Below are 18,224 nucleotides of genomic sequence, written 5' to 3' on the forward strand. Positions count from 1 at the left end.
GGTGCACCGATGTGTGTGGAAACAGGACCCAAAAGCAGATGACGACGAGGAGTAGTAAGGTTTTAACGGAAAAGTGATCCTTTAATGATAACGGCAAGGAAAAACCAGGAAACCAAAGCAAACTGTCAAAACACTAAGAAACAAAACACTAAGAGGTACTAAGACCAAAAACTATAACTATAACTGTGGTGGAAAATAACAGGCTAAGACTAAGACTATAACTGTAACTCTGGTGAGATAAACAGACGACCCGACAATGGCATGCAGAAAACAAAGGGCTTAAATACATACATGAGGTGATCAGGGGAAGTGGAGACACATGGGGGAACAGCTGACTGACATAAACCTAATGACAGGACCAGGAGAGGAAAGCTAAATACAATGAACAAAGAACACATGACACTGTCAGAATAAAACAGGAAACACTAAAACTAGACATGACAATACAAACTTAACAAACCTAATGCGTGATGAATGATACAAGAACCCAAAACATAGAAAACCAGAGGAACAATAAACAATAACTGCCCAAACTAAAGACAGATAGGAAATGACACAAAACTAATCACATAACAAAATGAGACAAATACAAACATGAACTCAGAGTGCTGGGTCAGAGACCCAGCCTGTGACAGAGCCCCCCCCTCAAGGGCGGATTCCAGACGCCCGAAAACAACCAGAAAACAAACACAAAAACAAAACCACAACAACCCACCCAGGGCGGGCGGAGGGGGACCAGGACGGAGGGCTGGAAACAAAACCACAAAACACAAAGCGAAAACACAGAGCAAACACAACAAGGGCACAAGAGGCCGAGACCCAGCTCCAGGAGGGCGACCATGAACCCGGCAGAACAGGAGTGAATGGCGAAGCAGTTCAGGTGGCCGCCCCGGAGGTTGACAGCAAAACAAAAGAAAGTTCAAAAGTTCAGGCGGCCGACCAGGAGGCCAACGGTCCAGCAGTCCAAAATCCATGAGCTCAGGGGGCCGACTCGGAGGTCGAGAGCACAGCAGGTCAGAGGTCAAAGGTTCAGGGGGCCGACCCGGAGGTCGAGAGCACAGCAGGTCACAGTTCATCAGTTCAGGCGGCTGACCCCGATGGCAACGAAGTCCAGCTGACGGCCCGGAAAGCGGCCGGCGATTCCGAGGGGCAAAACGTGGCTTGGGCAGCGGCAGCACAGCCGCGGGACCAGGCGAGGCCGACACAGAAACAGAGGCCGATGCTGGACCAGGCGAAGCAGAAGCCGAAGCCGGACCAGGCGAGGGCGAAGCAGAAGCCAAGGCCGAAGCCGGACCCAGCGAGGGCGAAGCAGGAGCTAAGGTCGAAGCTGGACCAGGCGAAGCACAGGCCGAAGCTGGACCAGGCAGAGGCGAAGCAGGAACAGAGGCTGATGCTGGACCTGACGATGGCGAAGCAGAGGCAGAAACTGGACCAGGCGAAGCAGAGGCAGAAGCTGGACCAGGCGAAGCAGGAGCAGAGGCAGAAGCTGGACCAGGCGTAGCAGAAGCTGAGGCTGGACCAGGTGAAGCAGAGGCAGAAACTGGACCAGGCGAAGCAGAGGCAGAAGCTGGACCAGGCGAAGCAGAGGCAGAAGCTGGACCAGGCGAAGCAGGAGCAGAGGCAGAAGCTGGACCAGGCGTAGCAGAAGCTGAGGCTGGACCAGGCGAAGCACAGGCTGAAGCTGGACCAGGCGAAGCAGAAGCCGAAGCTGGACCAGGCGAAGCAGAAGCCGAAGCTGGACCAGGCGAAGCACAGGCTGAAGCTGGATCAGGCGAAGCAGAAGCACAGGCTGAAGCTGGACCAGGCGTAGCAGAAGCTGAGGCTGGACCAGGCGAAGCACAGGCTGAAGCTGGACCAGGCGAAGCAGAAGCCGAAGCCGAAGCTGGACCAGGCGAAGCACAGGCTGAAGCTGGACCAGGCGAAGCAGAAGCCGAAGCCGAAGCTGGACCAGGCGAAGCAGAAGCCGAAGCCGAAGCTGGACCAGGCGAAGCACAGGCTGGAGCTGGACCAGGCGAAGCAGAAGCACAGGCTGGAGCCGGACCAGGCAAAGAAGAAGCACAGGCTGGAGCCGGACCAGGCGAAGCACAGGCTGGAGCTGGACCAGGCGAAGCACAGGCTGGAGCTGGACCAGGCGAAGCAGAGGCAGAGGCTGGACCAGGCGTAGCAGAGGCAGAGGGTGGACCAGGCGTAGCAGAGGCAGAACCAGGTGACAGTGAGGCAGCCACAGGTGGTAGCTGGACGGGCTCCTCGGGCCCCCCAGCTGACGTGGCAGGAGGCTGTGTAAGTTGCAGCAACACACAGTCTATAGTGGGTGAAATGAGTTTGTATGAGTTCTCAGACTGAGGTGTGGCAGAACCAGGCGAGGCGTCGTCCTCAGGCTGAGGCGCAGAAGCAGCAAGCGGTAGCAGGTGGCGGCACGGGAGCCGCAGGTGGTGGCGCTGCAGCCACAGGTGGTGAAACAGAAGGTGGCCAGACGGGCTCCTCGAGCCCGCCAGCTGACGAGGCGTGAAGCTGGACGGGCTCCTCGGGCCCTCCAGCTGACGTGGCATGAGGCTGGTGCGGTTCTCCTGAACCCCCAGCTGACGAAACATGAAGCTGGCTGGGTTCTCCTGAACCTCCAGCAGACGAAACATGAAACTGGCTGGGTTCTCCCGAACCTCCAGCAGACGAGACATGAAGCTGGCTGGGTTCTCCCGAACCTCCAGCAGACGAAACATGAAGCTGGCTGGGTTCTCCAGAACCTCCAGCAGTCATAATACAATTTGTTTTGTCTCACTCGAACTGAAGATCAGGGGTCTGGATCTATAATGATACAAACTCTTTTTCTCTCTTTCTGTAGGTGTCCGACAACCCATCCGAAGGCAATGGACTGTATCGTTCCCAACTGTCTCTCAGACAAACCATGACAAAGTCCAATGACTCAGGGGCATTTTCTATTGAACCTTACAGCTAAATGGACAGCATACGTGTTTATTTCATGTTTTATTATCCAGCAGTACCAAGGTGAAACCATGTCTTTATGTTGTTAGAGATAATACGTAGAATGCTGAATTATTGCTGCTTTGCACTGATTCAAGTTGGATACAAACAAGGACAAAGACATAAAATGAAAACAAAAGCATGACTATCTTTGCATGACTATCATTTGGCATGCGACAGGAGCTCAGGATTTCTGATGTGGTCTGGCTTTTGAAAAGAAATGAGAACTGACTGAAGTTACCGTTTTAACAATAAAGTTAGAAACAAGATAACTGTGATGAACTGGTTCTTGTTTAGTATTTCTATTGTGATTTCCACTCTCATTCATTTACTAGTGATGTGCGGATCGATCCTGAAATATCGATTCCTCCGATACCAATCATTTATGTTCTTGAATCGATTCTCACATTAAAATATCAAAATTTTAGTAATTTAGGGTAAATTTGTAGTTTATCATTAACAAGAACACAGTGGAAAGAAACTATAACATTCTAATTGCCTACATTCAAAGGAACTACTTCCTCTTCCGCCTTTCATAGTCATGTGCGAAATACGGCTGTATAAATGTCTCGCAGCCCCTGGTGTGCGCACTCACAACAATGGCTGAGCGTAATTGTGTGGACGTATTTTACCTCCACAAACTTACCAACCTTGAGACCTCAGAATCAGGGAGACATTCAAAAGGGCTGTTTATTACAGTGTTTATTTATCGGATAAAATACGTTAAATGTCACCGTTATTATTGGCCGGCCCGGAAACAGCGGGGGTGTCCAAATTCAGAGGCTGCTTCCACCTGAGGACCCGGCCTTCGCGGTCTAAAGAAAGCCAGGTAGTACCTCACGAGCTCCCTCGGTGGAGTGAAACTCTGCCGTCTGCTTCTTGCTCTCTAAAATATAACCGGGCGCTGACGTAAACTCTCGACTGTCTCACACTTTGTTTATTTAGTTTTATTCAGCTGTGTGAAAACCCGGAGGAACCCTCCCGAGGGATTAATAAAGTTACATGTAATTTAATCTAATCTAATAACTTTAATCTCAGCCAAACCAATTTAATCATGAACAAATAAAACACTGAAAAAGCCAAACAATAACATTTTTAAGTTATCAAAGTGACTTATATATCATGTTTAACCCGAGTAGCGAAAGACCGCGGGGGTTTGAAGACGATGTGTCGGTCGGCTCAGATATTTGAAGTTTACACAGCTACATTCTGAAAATATGTTAAAAGTTTTTTTGCGACCCAGAAAGAGAAATAAGAGTAATATTAAAACTAAGTCGCTGCCTCCATTGTTGGAAACTGGAATTGGCTGGGCCGCGCTATGAATTCTGCGATATGGTTTTTCAATTTTGTTGTCCGGGTGGAAAATTGGAGAAATTCAGGAGAATGGTGGCTCTGGGAGATTTTTGGGAGGGGCACTGAAATTCGGGATTCTCCCGGAAAAATCGGGAGGGTTGGCATGTATGGTTGTGGCAACATCACTAACCTTGTCAAACACCTCAGAGTAAATCATATCACAGAATATGACGAGCGTATGTTGAGACGAACTGAAGAGGACAGGGACAGGTGCTGCTAGGGCGAGACAGACGTCTCTCATGGAGTTCTTTAGTGCTGCAGGCAGGCAACGTGTTCAAATATGCACAACTTCAGGTTTTTATTTCTATATGATGAACTCTGCATTATTAAGTGATAAGAACAAGTAATCTGATGTCCTGTAATCATTATGACGCTATAATTTGAGATACAATTAATAAAATAAGTTTTTGTACAAAGTATTGGTAAATGGCCTATATAGCACTTTACTAGTCCCTAAGGACCCCAAAGCGCTTTACATATCCACCCATTCACAAACTGGTGATGGCAGCTACATTGTAGCCACAGCCACCCTGGGGCGCACTGACAGAGGCAAGGCTGCCGGACACTGGCGCCACCGGGCCCTCTGACCACAGTAGGCAACAGGTGAAGTGTCTTGCCCAAGGACACAATGACCGAGACTGTCCAAGCCGGGGCTAGAACCGCCAACCTTCCGATTACAAGGTGAACTTCCAACTCTTGAGCCACAATCGCCCCATCGGTATCGGATCAGTATCGTCGATACCACCCTGAATATTACTTGGTATCGGATCGGAAAGGAAATCAGTGGTATCGCACATCACTATCATTTACGGTGTGTAATATAGACTGATTGTGGTTTGGTTAGATGACAGCAGATACGACCTGATATGGTTTTTCAACCATAGTGATGGAAAGCTTGGTATCCTTTCTTCATCTTCTTGTTCTTCTTTGTGCCACAGTGGGTCACCTGCCTCCATCTTGCCCTATCTCTACCATTCTTTCCTGTAACATCAACCCTCTGTGAATCTTTCCTGCAATCTACCTTCTTAACTCCTGCGTGGCAGCTCCATATTCAACATCCTTTGCAAAATATATCTACCACCACTCCCCTGCAGATGTCCGAACCTTTTCCCTTTAACTTTGTCTCCAAAATGTTCAACCTGAGCTTTCCCTCTGATGTATTCATGTCTAATCCTAACCAACCTCGTCACTCCCAATGAAGACCTTAGCATTTTTAACTCTGTCATCTCTAGTTCTGCCTCCTGTCTTTTTGTTGGTGCATTGTTAATTTCGTTGACTAATAATTTTCATAATAGTTTTTGTCAACCTTTTTTTTCTGACGAAAACACAACTGTGATAACACGATGACAAAAACTATGATGAAACTTATTGACACTTTCATCGAGTAATAAAAATGAGATGTAAATGTTCTGGAGTGATGAGATCCAATTAAAACTAATTAAGATGTGTAGAAAGAGGGGATGAGTTTGGAAGTGATCCAAGCAGAAGTTATCTCCCTATGCAGTAAGGTTAGTTTGGTAGAGATGCTCCCGTGCTCCCTGTTTCTCATGAAAAGGTGACAAAATGTGAATACCTGGAAGTATATAGTATCAAATGTGCACATTCCACATTTGATGAAAAAGCAGATAAGATACTTTATAAACCGTGAGGAGCAACTCTCACTGGTTCAAAACACTACGTACTTTATGCTTTAGTCAACTGAATCAACTTCAGATTCACTGTAGCTCTACTATATTTTATTCAGTCAACTAAAAATAGACTCAAAGAATTTAGATGCCTTAATTAATTGAGTAAAACTACATCAAAGTTTTCTGTCAAAATGAATGCTGCTGACTGTTAGGGTGCCTGGGTCATCAACGCAGTTTTGAGTTTTCATTTGGTTTCTTTATTAGAGCTCTGTCTTCTGGTTTCTGTCTGTGTTCCATAGTTACTCTCTCTCCCCTGGCTGCTGTGTCCCCTTGTCAGGTCTGCGTCTTTGTGTTATGTTTCCTGTTTTACTTTGAAGTCCGTGTCTCATATTTTGCCTCATTGCGGTTTATTTCAATCAATCAATCAATCAAAATTTATTTATATAGCACATTTTTAAAGACCGAAGTACACCAAAGTGCTTTCCAGTAAAATCATGATACAGATAAAAATCAAAATATAAAATATAAATTACAGATATAAATAAAATATAAAATAATTACATAATCTAAATGCAAAGCTAGATGTAAATTACACTAATTCACCTTGAATGCCAAGTTAAACAAATACGTTTTTAGACGTGATTTAAAAGACTGAATGGAATCTGATGCGCGAATATGAAGAGGAAGAGTATTCCATAACCTGGGTGCAGCAAAGGCAAAGCACGGTCTCCTCTGGTCTTCAGCCGAGACCTAGGTTGCACTAAGAGCAGCTGGCCCGATGATCTTAGCGCTCTCTGAGGGCTATACAGACAGAGGAGATCAGCTAGGTAGTCAGGTGCCATATTGTTAAGAATTTTATAAGTAAACAATAAAATTTTAAAATCAATTCGGTATTTAATAGGAAGCCAGTGTAAATTTGCCAGAACAGGGGTGATAGAATCGTACTTTCTAGTGCCGGTCAAGAGACGTGCTGCGGCATTTTGGACCAGTTGCAAACGCTGAAGAAGAGAAGATTGTAGACCCAAGTAGAGAGAATTACAATAATCCAGTCTTGAAGTGATGAAAGCATGAATGAGTTTCTCCAGATCTTTGTGTGGTATGTAAGGTTTAGCCTTAGAAATTAGGCGTAGTTGGTGAAAGCTGGTTTTTACCACAGTAGAGACCTGTTTATCTAGTTTGAAGGAGCTATCCATGAAAACTCTAAGATTCCTGGCAGTATCAGTGAGGCGGTTAGCAACAGGCCCGAATGTGCCAGTCAGTTGTCCCAGAGGCATATTTCTATCAAAAACAATAATTTCTGTCTTCTTTTCATTTAAAGTAAGAAAGTTACGTGATAACCAGTCTTTGACATCGCTCAGACAATCAAACAGAAGATGTAGTGAAGATGAAACATCCCCAGTCAGGTGGAGGTAGATTTGAATATCATCAGCATAGCAGTGAAAAGAGACATTATGTTTTTCAAAAATGGAGCCCAAGGGCAGCATATACAGAGAAAGCAACACAGGACCCAATACCGACTCCTGGGGCACACCACACCGAAAAAGGGCAGAAGAAGAGGAATATTTTCCCATCATGACAGAGAACGACCTCAAACATTTAGTGAACAATTAAGCAAATACAGGTAATCTGCAATAAATTACAGGTAGTAAGAAAATAAACTACTAACTCTTTTACGCTGCGTCCGCACCTACACGGGTGATTTTGAAAACGCAGCTGTTTCGTCCACGTAAACGGCGTTTCAAATCACTGAAAACTGAGATTTTTTAAACTCCTTTTTTGCGTTTACGTGTGGACGAGGAATACAGAGTTCGTCACGCAGCGTCAAAGGTATGTGCCTTTTTTCACGTCACGCTGTGGCCACGTTATTGTTTACATGAGATGAATTGCAGAATGGCAGATATTCAGATCAACAGTATTTTGTCTCTATCTGCAGGTTTACACACAGTTACTGTCCCTCCATTTACAAAGGCAGAGGCGTCACAGTGTGATTGTTTTACACACAGTAAATTTCCCAGTGTTAAATCAGCAGTGTTAAAGTGTATTTACTCTAATAGAGTCATTATAACAACAGCTGGAGCAAAACGCCCCCCAGTGTGGGTGATGATTCCTGGAGTTAAAAGAGACAGTGTCAACGTTACTCTAGAAAGCTCCTCCCACCACAGACTGGTTTTCAAACCAAGAGGATTTTTCACGACGCCATTTTCTTCACATCAGTTGCAGGGTAAGTTGTTCATATTTACTTTTTTTTTTTTTTTTAATTCATATTTTTATTAAGGTTTCAAAAGCAGGCATTCACAGTATGTACATCATGTAAGCATTCTTCATACTTAGGTTATCTGCCTTAAATACTGAAATAGTATTTTAATTTACATCCAAGTCATAAGGGAAGAATACTTACAACGATAGAAGTAATTGAAACCATCACATAATCCGAAAATCAAAAAACAAAAAACAAAACTAACAAACCTAAGAAAAGAGAAAAAAAACAAAACAAAACAAAACAAAAAAAAGAAACAAAAAACAAAAAAAACAAAACAAAAAAAACAAAACAAAAAAAAAAACACGGATGTGTTGGTATGGGGTGATCCTATAAATATATATACATACATCATAATTATTGGTTTGTAATAGTAAAATCTGGCCTATGAGGCGTGATATATTTAACCCAGTTTTCCCAATATGATGTAAATTTCTCCAGCTTGTGGTTAACAGAAGCTGTTATCTTTTCCATGTTATAAATTTCCATTGTGATTTCCATCCATGTACTTATGTTTGGGCTCTCTGGGGATAACCATTTTCTGGTGATATTCTTTTTACAGGCCACCAATAAAATATTTATTAAATGTTTATCATATTTAGGCCATTCCTGAGGTATATATCCAAAGAACATAGTCTTACTCTCGAGAGGTATTTCATGTTTAAAGATATCCTGTAAGGCATTATGTATTTCTCTCCAATAATCCCTCAAGATTGAGCAGTCCCAGAAAATATGGTAATGATTTGCACTTTGATTTCCACAGTTCCTCCAACAAGCAGGGGGTTATCATCATAATGAGACTTCTGAGAAGGTGTTATAAAGTATCTAATTAGGCACTTCCAGCCAAATTCCCTCCACTTTTGTGAGCTGGTACACATCCACTGATATCTCCATATTGCCGTCCATTCTTCCTCTAATATTTTTATCCCTCCTTCCTTCTCCCATTTTGTTCTAATATATGAAGTCGAATGTGGTTTCAAATCCATTAGACCCTTATAGAGACATGATACAATTCTATCAATAGTTTCTGAGTTATAGCTTTTTATAAACAGTTCCATCAAGCGTGTGTTTATCATTGTTACGTTTCTCATCTTCGTGTCGGCATAGTGCCTTAACTGCAGATATCGATAGAAGTCTTCTTTTTCTAATGAAAATGTTTTTCTAAGCATGTCAAAGCTGAACAATTTTCCATCCTTCATTATACTGCACAGGGCTGTTATGCCCTTACCTGTCCAGTCCTTGAATCTAGAATCCAGTTCATTAGGTTTGAACTCTGAGTCGTAAGCACACCATTTAAGAACTGTAATATTGGTCTCGAGTTTATATTCCTTTATAATAGTTCTCCATGTTTTAAGGGTCCTTTTCACCCACATGTTATCAGTATTTTTTATATAGGTTTGTAAGTTATTGTCAGCTAGAGTTGCCTGAATAGGTATAGACAGCATTTGTTCCTCAATGGTTTTCCATTGGGCAGTGTATGATTGGTTACACCAGCATATTATTGCTCTCATCTGCGCTGCAAAATAATAATATCTGAGGTCAGGGAGGCCCCATCCTCCCTTTTGCTTAGCCAGCTGTAGTGTTTTAAGGCGAACCCTTGGTCTTTTACCTTGCCATATATATCTAGATAACATTTTATCCCACTCATTAAATTGACTTTGGTTAATCTCTATTGGTAGGGTTTGAAATAGATACAAAAATCTTGGCAATACATTCATTTTAATAGAATCAATTCTTGAATTAAAACTAAAGAAAGGAATTAAATTCCATCTTACTATATCTTCCTTTATTTTTTTGTATAAGGGTAGGTAGTTCTGTTCGAATAGTTTTGTAAGGTCTTTCGGTAAATTTATGCCTAAATATTTAAAACACTCCGTTTGCCATACCAGAGAGTAGCTACATTTTATTTCTTCTGGTGGGCTGTAGTTATATGAGAGTAGCTGGGTTTTACCTATATTAATTTTATAGCCTGATAATTGGCCGTATTGTTCAAATGACTGCATCAGCTTGGGTAAAGAATATGTTGGGTGTCCAAGGTAAATCAAAATGTCATCCGCGTAGCAAGCCAGTTTATATTGTGTCCCTTTGATAAAAATTCCCTTAATGTCCTTATTTTGCCTGATGGATTGAGCTAGTGGTTCCAAGTATAGTGCAAAAAGTAACGGTGACCATGCACAGCCCTGTCTAGTGCCCCTTTTTAGGGTAAAACTGTTGGATAGGCATCCATTAATTTTGATCCTGGCTGTAGGATTATCATATAATGCTTGTATCGTTTTAATAATCATATCATGAAAGCCAAATTTATATAGTACCCTGTAGAGGAACTTCCAATTGACAGAGTCAAAGGCTTTTTCAGCGTCTACACTCATCACAATTGCTTTGATTTTGTGTTTTTGTATATGGTCCATAATGTGTAGTGTCTTTCGTATATTGTCCTGTGTTTGGCGTTGATGTATGAAACCTGTTTGATCATTACATATCAGTGTTGGTAGGAACTCTTCTAGCCGTTTGGCCATGATAGATGTGAAAAGTTTATAGTCCACGTTAAGAACAGAGATTGGCCTGAAAGATCCACATTCCATTTTATCTTTGCCTTCTTTTGGTATAACTGAAATAATTGCCTCCTTCCAACTGGGGGGCATTTGTGCCTTTTTCAAAACCCAATTCAATGTAGGCAGTAAGACAGGTATCAGTTCCTTTTTAAATTCTTTATACCACTCTGCCGTGTAACCATCTGGTCCTGGTGATTTACTTAATTTAAGCCTATTAATTGCAGCTTTTAATTCTTCCTCAGTTATATTCATTGTCATTGCTTGATTTTGTTCTTCATCTAGAGTGGGTAAGTCTAGAGAGTTCAGAAAGCTATCCATCTGAGCTTCAGTCCCGCCCGGGGCTTCAGAGTATAGGGTTTTATAAAATCTTTCAAAGGCTTCCTGTATTTCATTTAATTTATTTTGTATCACTTTTGTACTTGGGTCCCTAATTTTATAAATTGTATTTTCCGCTATCTTTTTTTTCAATTTCCACGCCAATATTTTGGTAGATTTAATGCCACTTTCATATTGTCTCTGTTTCAAAAACATTAAATCTTTCTTGATTTCTTGTGTGGCATATTTACTTATTAAACCAACAATTCGACATTTTAAGCACAGGTAGCACGTTAAAATAAGGTTACATTCCTTTTGTCCATGTTTATTATATATTTCATTTTGTACCAGAAGCAAATGTGACACTATCTGTATGCTAATGTAAGGTTGTTAATTAGCTAAAAAAGTTGACTGATATCAGTGTTGGACTGTAAGGCTTGTTATCAAAATTTATTTCAGTGTGTAGTGGTGATTGTGTTGTGTTCTAGCATGTTCGAAATTCCATTAAATGAAACCCTCCATGTGTTGGGATCTACATATTAACATTAGCTAGCTAACTAGCATTTTGGCTAACCTCAGTGCGCGGGCAATTCGCTAGTTATCGTTAAATTTTAAATCACCTAACTCAAGCATTAACTAATTAAAATTGTACACTAAATGTTACATCTTTCTTTTTTTCTTTTTTTGATACCTAGGTACCAGATATAGAGGTCGTTTTTAGTAAGGTTATTGTCTTATTTTAACTCGGCTGTCTTCAGCGATTTTACAGTTACAGGATTACAACCAGCAGGTGTTATAAGCTTGATAAAATATCCAAAATGTCCAGGATTCAGTTTTTAATGCATTTTTTTAGTAGTTTGAATTTAAGATGACAGCGTTTGTATTTATTGTGAGTTGATGGTATTGACAAAAGTTACCCTGCTGCTTTCCATTTTGGTTACCAGACTGTTCAGTATGTTAAACTAAAGATGAACAAAATACTGACTCCCTAGTGCTAAGTTAGGTCAGACAAATGGTAAAAAGTAGTAGTTATTATTTTAGTTTTGTATTGAGGATTATATCTTGACACCTTGTTACACTGACATAAAAGTAACATACAGTGTAAGAAATCACATTGCAAGGCTGTTTATGGGACTGTTTTAATATTCACATTTTCTGTTTACTGTAGTTCAATGAAGAGCACTGACTATAAGAAATTACTGTCTACAGGAAGCATGCTGCTTAAAGCAAAACTCGGAGGTGTGCAGAAATTTGTTAGAGTATCTGAGCCAAGCCTTAAGGAGTTTTTGATTGCCGGTAAGAAACCAACATTGTATTAAAAAGGTGTACAAGAGGCTTTAAGTTCTTTTTGTTATTTAGTCTCTTCAAACTGCATTTTATGATTAATTGAAAATGATCTGTGTTTTGGAAGCATCTTAGTTATGAATGTATATTTAGTGGGGGGGAAAACTGCATAATGTGAGTGTCACTCCTTTTAATCTACCACTTATCAAGCATGTTAGTGGCGCTTAATAATTTAGCCTTTGTTTATCTGACTCATTTTTGAAAGAGTATCTTGAAATGATCTTTATTTTAAGCTACAAAACATTAAATGTCATGTCTTTTTGTTTACACAAACTTGTGTGCTTGTTTCCAGCATTTGCAAAGTTTGGTGCGCCAGCCGTAACAGAAGGAGTGAAAGTTTTTGATAGTTCAGGGACTGAGTTGGATGAGGATGTTTTTGAGGATATAGTAACAGATCCCTCAACCGGGGTACTAACCATCAAATATGAAACAGGTTTGTTTGAGTGATTTGTGTTTCATTGGATGTCTTTTTTTTTTTTTGTGTCATTATTACATTGTTTAATCAAAGAGTGTATAAAATGAGTCTATGGAGGGACCATGTAAACTAATTTGTTTTGCTCCTATTTTTAAGGTCTGGAAACATCTGTTGCAGAAGTGTCTCCTGAGCGGTTCCAGTTATCATCGCCACATTCATCAGATTCACAGGATACGGTCATCCTTTCAGACAGCCCTTTGAGGAAACGTCAGAAGCTGGATGCAGAAGCTAAGCAAGTAAGAGTTAACAGATTTCCACATTCTTCTAATAGTGTCTTTTTTGTTTGTAGTTTAAGTGTTCTGAACTGTAGTGGTTATATCAACATGTAGAATGTTTTTATTGTGTTTTCCAGTTGGTGGAATCCATTCTCACAAGCAAACCTGGTGGAGAACGTATAATAAATGAGTACAATCGGACCAAGTCCCTGGTGGATGAAACCAGAAGAAAAATGGTCAACATACTGGTAGCTGACATGACAGAAAAAAATGGGTAATTTATTTCTGGCCCTGTGATTTTTACTATCATTTTCAAATTATTTTAAATCTCTATTAATTCCAGCGAAGCTGACTAGTTCTTTTCCTTTTGATCTTGCAGTACATCACCACCACGGCAGGTAAAAGAAATGTATGCCAGAGGAATTGTAACCTTTTTCCCTTACCTCAGTGACCCGTACTCAAAAAATGGCTATGTAAGTAGCTAACAGCAATAACTGATACAACTAAAATCAAAATTTTAAATCCTGCCAAAATGTATGTCCTTATCAACTGTTCATGGTCACATAACTTACTGATAAATTAATAAACAAAATGTCTGTATATGTCACTCTCCAAGGAACATTATTATGATGGCGAGAGTGGCACTGGGTACTTGGCCTGGAGGATTAAAACCATACAGAGATGCACTGCTAAAGAGAGGCGATTAACATCTGGAGGTAACACTTATAATTCAGTGGAAACGTATAATACAGTTCCAAATTGTGGTTCTGTATTAATAATGGTTATCAAATGTTATTATTAGTTTTGATAAAGTTGTATTTCATATTGTCTAGCACCAGGAGATGGATCATCGGGTGAAGACCAGTGTGGTGGACCAACTGTCAGACGAGAGTTGCAGTTTGTTACAGAGAACGTGCTGAGTGAGGATGAGTGCAAGGAAGCAATCTCTCTGATGAAACATTCAGCTGATGAAGACACAGTCAAGAAGAAGATGAAGTTGACATTTGTTTATCGACACAACATGGTCCTTGACCCCCTGCTGTCAAGCAACATACTGTCTGTGTTTCCACGTTTCAAAGATATCAAAGGCTTGGTGAATATTTTTCATTACGTTGACAATGTAAACACATTTTATTTTTTTTTGCAGATAGCAGATATAATTCTCTGTTCTCTATCCCTGTTACAGATCGAACAGGATTTTGTACTGATGTTTGGTGAGGATGTATCAGGCAGGTTGCTGGAGAGGTGGCCAACAACATTCAAAAGATAGATTATCCAACAAGGCAGAAAGCTTCCTTCTACCAGTGACCTGGAAGAACTCTTGCTGGCAGCTGACTCTCCTGAGGATGCCACTGAAGTTAATGCTGACATTGGTGAGCTGTTATTTCTTTAATTAGAACATTCACAGGATATATAATGTTTGTCACAGAACAGCTGTCCTTTTGTATTTTGGGTCTACTCAAACATTTTGTCAATGCAGATGCATTGAAATTTGTTATTGATGAGGATGATTCAACTTTATTAAAAACAAATATATTTTTTCAGGCTGGGACAGTGACCTCTCAGCGATTCTATTGCTATTACATTTGATTCCACCATCTGGTCAGGGTCGGAAGAGACCAGGAAAGGTGTCAGCTTCTCAAGCAGAAAGGCATCTTGTGGTCTTCAAGAAGGTTTGTTTCTTTTCTATTTTTATGGTATGAATTACCAGTTTAAGAAACACTTGATTCTTATTGCCTGTCTGTATTTGTCTTTTCAGACTGGAACAAATATCCAAGAGCACCTTGATGCCATCACTACCAGCACTCAACCCTACCTCCTGGCTGTTGGGGTGAAAAAGCATGACATCCACCAGTTCTTCATTATTCTTGACAAGAATGCCATACCATGCAAGTCTACCTCTTCACTTGGTGCTTTTGATGAACTGTTTAAAGCACATTTTGTGTTTGGCACATCTTACAACACCATGCTTCACAACATGTACACGTTCATCCAAACCACTGTGTACAATATAGATGTTGGCAAAATCAAAGAAAGTCCCAGAGTTGCTGAAATAAGGACAAGGTTGCTTCGTTAGGGCTTGAAGGTTAATTCTCCATCATGAAGTGTTTTGTCTGTCAAGCTGAGTTTACTGGTTCAAACATGCTTGTTAGGCATTTACGGTTAGTCCATGGTTACTTACCTGGAAGAAACCTTCGCCTTAAATGTGCCCAGCGTGACTGTGGCTGTGTGTTTAGCACTTTTTCAGGTTTTAGAAAACATTTAAATACCAAACACCTTAACTATTTCGACCAACAGGCTGACACTGATGTTAATTTACAGCCTGATGTGGCAGTTAAAGAAGTTAGCACTACAGGGCAGGTGGTGTCAACTAATGTAGAAGAAACACCCACAACATCTGAAATGTTGAAAAGTTCAAATAAGAGCACTTTGGATATGTGTGCCTCTACTGTTGCACAGCTCAGGGCAGCTGGATTAAGCCAATCTACTGTGAATAGTTTTGTCTCCTCAATGAAGGAAGTGTTTTTTGAGATTCATACTCAGGCTAAAGATGCAGCTTTACAGAGCTTACCTTCACAGGACACTTCAAGTAAAAAGAAATTAGAGCAGTCATTCAAAAACTTTGAAAACCCATTCACACTGTTAAATTCAGAAGCTAAACGAAATAGGCACTTTAAACAAAAATGGGCAACTGTTGAACCTGTTGAAATGGTGCTTGGCACAAGATTTGACAGTAGAAGAAACAAGATCACAGGGACTTTTGATCAAGTCATTGTAACCGATAGGTTTGCATATGTTCCTATTTTGGAAACACTGAAAACTATCTTTCAAAACCACCATGTTGTCGACATGTTCAAGTCGAGGAATATGTCCAGAGAAGGTGTGTATGCAGACTTAATCGATGCTGCCTATGTTAAAAGATGTCCCCTATTTTCTGCAGAAAAAGATGCCTTACAAATTCAACTGTTTTATGATGACTTTGAAACTGCAAATCCCCTGGGCTCTAAAAAGGGTGTACATAAATTAGGTGCAATATACTTTACACTAAGGAATTTTCCTCCAATCTTTAATTCGTTGTTGGTCAATATTCATTTGTGTGCTCTTTTTCATGCACAAGACTCAAAGCGTTATGGCTTTAATTCAATCCTTGAGCCACTTGTCAATGATCTGAAAGTTCTTGAGACAGAGGGACTGAAACTTCCCATGTTTAAACACTTGGTTCATGGCACTGTAATCCAGGTCACTGGGGACAATCTTGGCTTGCATAGTCTGTTTGGGTTTGTGGAGTCATTTGCAGCTCGATATTGTTGTCGTTTTTGTCTGCTTGAGAAGGATTGTTTTCAAAGTGTGTTCTGTGAAGATGATTCTGGTGTTGCACTAAGAACTCTTGATATGCATAAGCAGCACTGTGAAAGTGTACAAAGAGATCCTACGCTACCTCATGTATGTGGTGTGAAACGCACTTGTCTCTTGAATTCACTTAAATATTTCAACACAGCCAACAATTTTTCTGTAGATATCATGCATGACATTTTGGAGGGAGTGGCTCAGTTAGAGGTGAAACTTGTGCTGCAGTACATTCAGGAGAACTTCCTAAGTGCTGAACAACTTGCTGGTAGAATACATGCCTTTTACTATGGCTTCAATCAGCAGCGAAATCGCCCACCAAGGGTAAAGTTGTTTGATGGCAGTAATGATTTAGGACTAAATGCAATTCAATCTTGGTGCTTATTGCGTAATGTACCTTTGATGTTTGGCGATTTGGTACAGGTGGGTGATAGCTACTGGCATCTTCTACTTCTGCTTCTACAAATTGTCAATATTGTGTTTTCACCAGTGCTGTCAGAAGGTATGACCATCTACCTCAAACATTTAATTATTGATCATCATCAGCTCTTTAAGCAGTTATTTCCTACACTCAGTCTCCTACCAAAGCATCACTTCATGATACATTACCCTCGCAGTATACGAAATATTGGCCCAATTCTGCACATGTGGTGCATGCGTTACGAAGCCAAACATAACTTCTTTAAGAAGCAATTAAAAAGCTTTAAAAACATTACAATGACATTGGCCAAGAAACACCAAAGTTGTATGGCCATGTATTGGGAGTCTTTTAGCCTCGAAAGATTAGCTTTAGGACCAGGAAAGATGGTGACACTTGGAGAGCTGAAAGAAGGTCCAGAAATTGCTTTAAAATTTGGAGCTGCGTTGTCTACCAGTGTTTTTTCAGCTAAGTGGATAAAACATCATGGTACAGAGTACCGCCCTGACTTTATCATCTGTACAGAGGTAGTGTCTGAGATTCCAGTGTTTTATAAGATCAAAAGTATTGTTGTGAAAGATGACATTGCATTGCTCTGTGGAAAACTGATGGAAACCCTGTGTTTTGATGACCATTATCATGCATTTAAGGTCAGAATGCACCCCAATATGGTGCTGAAGGTGTTGAACATAAAAGAGCTGTGTTACTTCAAACCATTTGATCTTCAAATGAAGTATGGCACTTCTGATTCCTCCCTGTATGTGGTTCCATATTGTCATTTTATGCCGAACTAAATTCATTGTTTTAAAGTGTTTTATGACTGTTTTTGTGTGTGTAGTGTTTTATGTACACCACATGAGATGTTTTAATATTTTGAGCCTGACATCAAAATAAAGCTGTTAAACGTATTATCTAGTTGTGGTTTTTGCTTACTTGTTTTATATTTTAAAGCATTATTAGAAACCAGGTTTTCATGCTGGAAGAGGAAGAGTTTTAGTAACACTACTTGGTGTAAAATTAATTTAAAATTTTACTCTATGAGAGCTAATTTTTCACAAGAAAAAGTGTACGAATAACACAGTATAGAGTAACATCAACTCTCATCAGAGTTATTTGAACCCCCAGTGTTAACTTGAAATAACTCAATTCAGTGTTAAAAATCAGTGGAATTTTACTCAAATAGAGTTAATTTATCACTATGTTAGAGTAAATAATATGACACTACTAGTAGTGTTAGGTTCATTTAACACTCTGCGGTGTTACTCAGTGTTAAATTTTTACTCTATTTAGAGTTAATTTTACTCTAAAATTTTAACACTATAGAAAGAGTTGATTTAACA

The 18,224-nt window shown here is 40.5% G+C and overlaps 2 protein-coding genes across 4 annotated transcripts in view; both read left to right on the forward strand.

Moving 5' to 3' along the window:
• The window catches only part of p2rx3b (purinergic receptor P2X, ligand-gated ion channel, 3b), a 37,863-nt gene extending 34,579 nt beyond the window's left edge, over positions 1-3,284 (forward strand). For both annotated transcript variants that reach the window (XM_024800041.2, XM_076884487.1), the window contains one exon: positions 2,840-3,284. In XM_024800041.2, the coding sequence (XP_024655809.1) occupies positions 2,840-2,953 (114 nt within the window). In that variant the 3' untranslated portion in view covers positions 2,954-3,284. The remainder of the gene's footprint in view (positions 1-2,839) is intronic.
• A 3,910-nt stretch (positions 3,285-7,194) lies between these two features.
• Positions 7,195-17,768, forward strand: LOC106676865 (uncharacterized). 2 transcript variants are annotated; one of them, XM_076884488.1, is made up of 11 exons: positions 7,195-8,181; positions 12,294-12,380; positions 12,721-12,861; positions 13,000-13,139; positions 13,256-13,392; positions 13,498-13,591; positions 13,735-13,834; positions 13,952-14,211; positions 14,305-14,491; positions 14,664-14,791; positions 14,878-17,768. In XM_076884488.1, the coding sequence occupies exons 1-9, from the start codon at positions 7,839-7,841 to the stop codon at positions 14,386-14,388; spliced, it is 1,386 nt and encodes a 461-aa protein (XP_076740603.1). In that variant the 5' UTR covers positions 7,195-7,838; the 3' UTR covers positions 14,389-14,491; positions 14,664-14,791; positions 14,878-17,768. The 2 variants fall into 2 exon arrangements, with proteins under 2 accessions (XP_076740603.1, XP_024657555.2); XM_024801787.2 differs by lacking the exon at positions 7,195-8,181 and having other exon boundaries at positions 8,214-12,380.
• The last annotated feature ends 456 nt before the right edge of the window (positions 17,769-18,224 follow it).

The sequence above is a fragment of the Maylandia zebra genome, linkage group LG6 (genome assembly GCF_041146795.1).
Source record: "Maylandia zebra isolate NMK-2024a linkage group LG6, Mzebra_GT3a, whole genome shotgun sequence".
In the NCBI taxonomy this organism is placed as follows: Eukaryota; Metazoa; Chordata; class Actinopteri; order Cichliformes; family Cichlidae; genus Maylandia; species Maylandia zebra.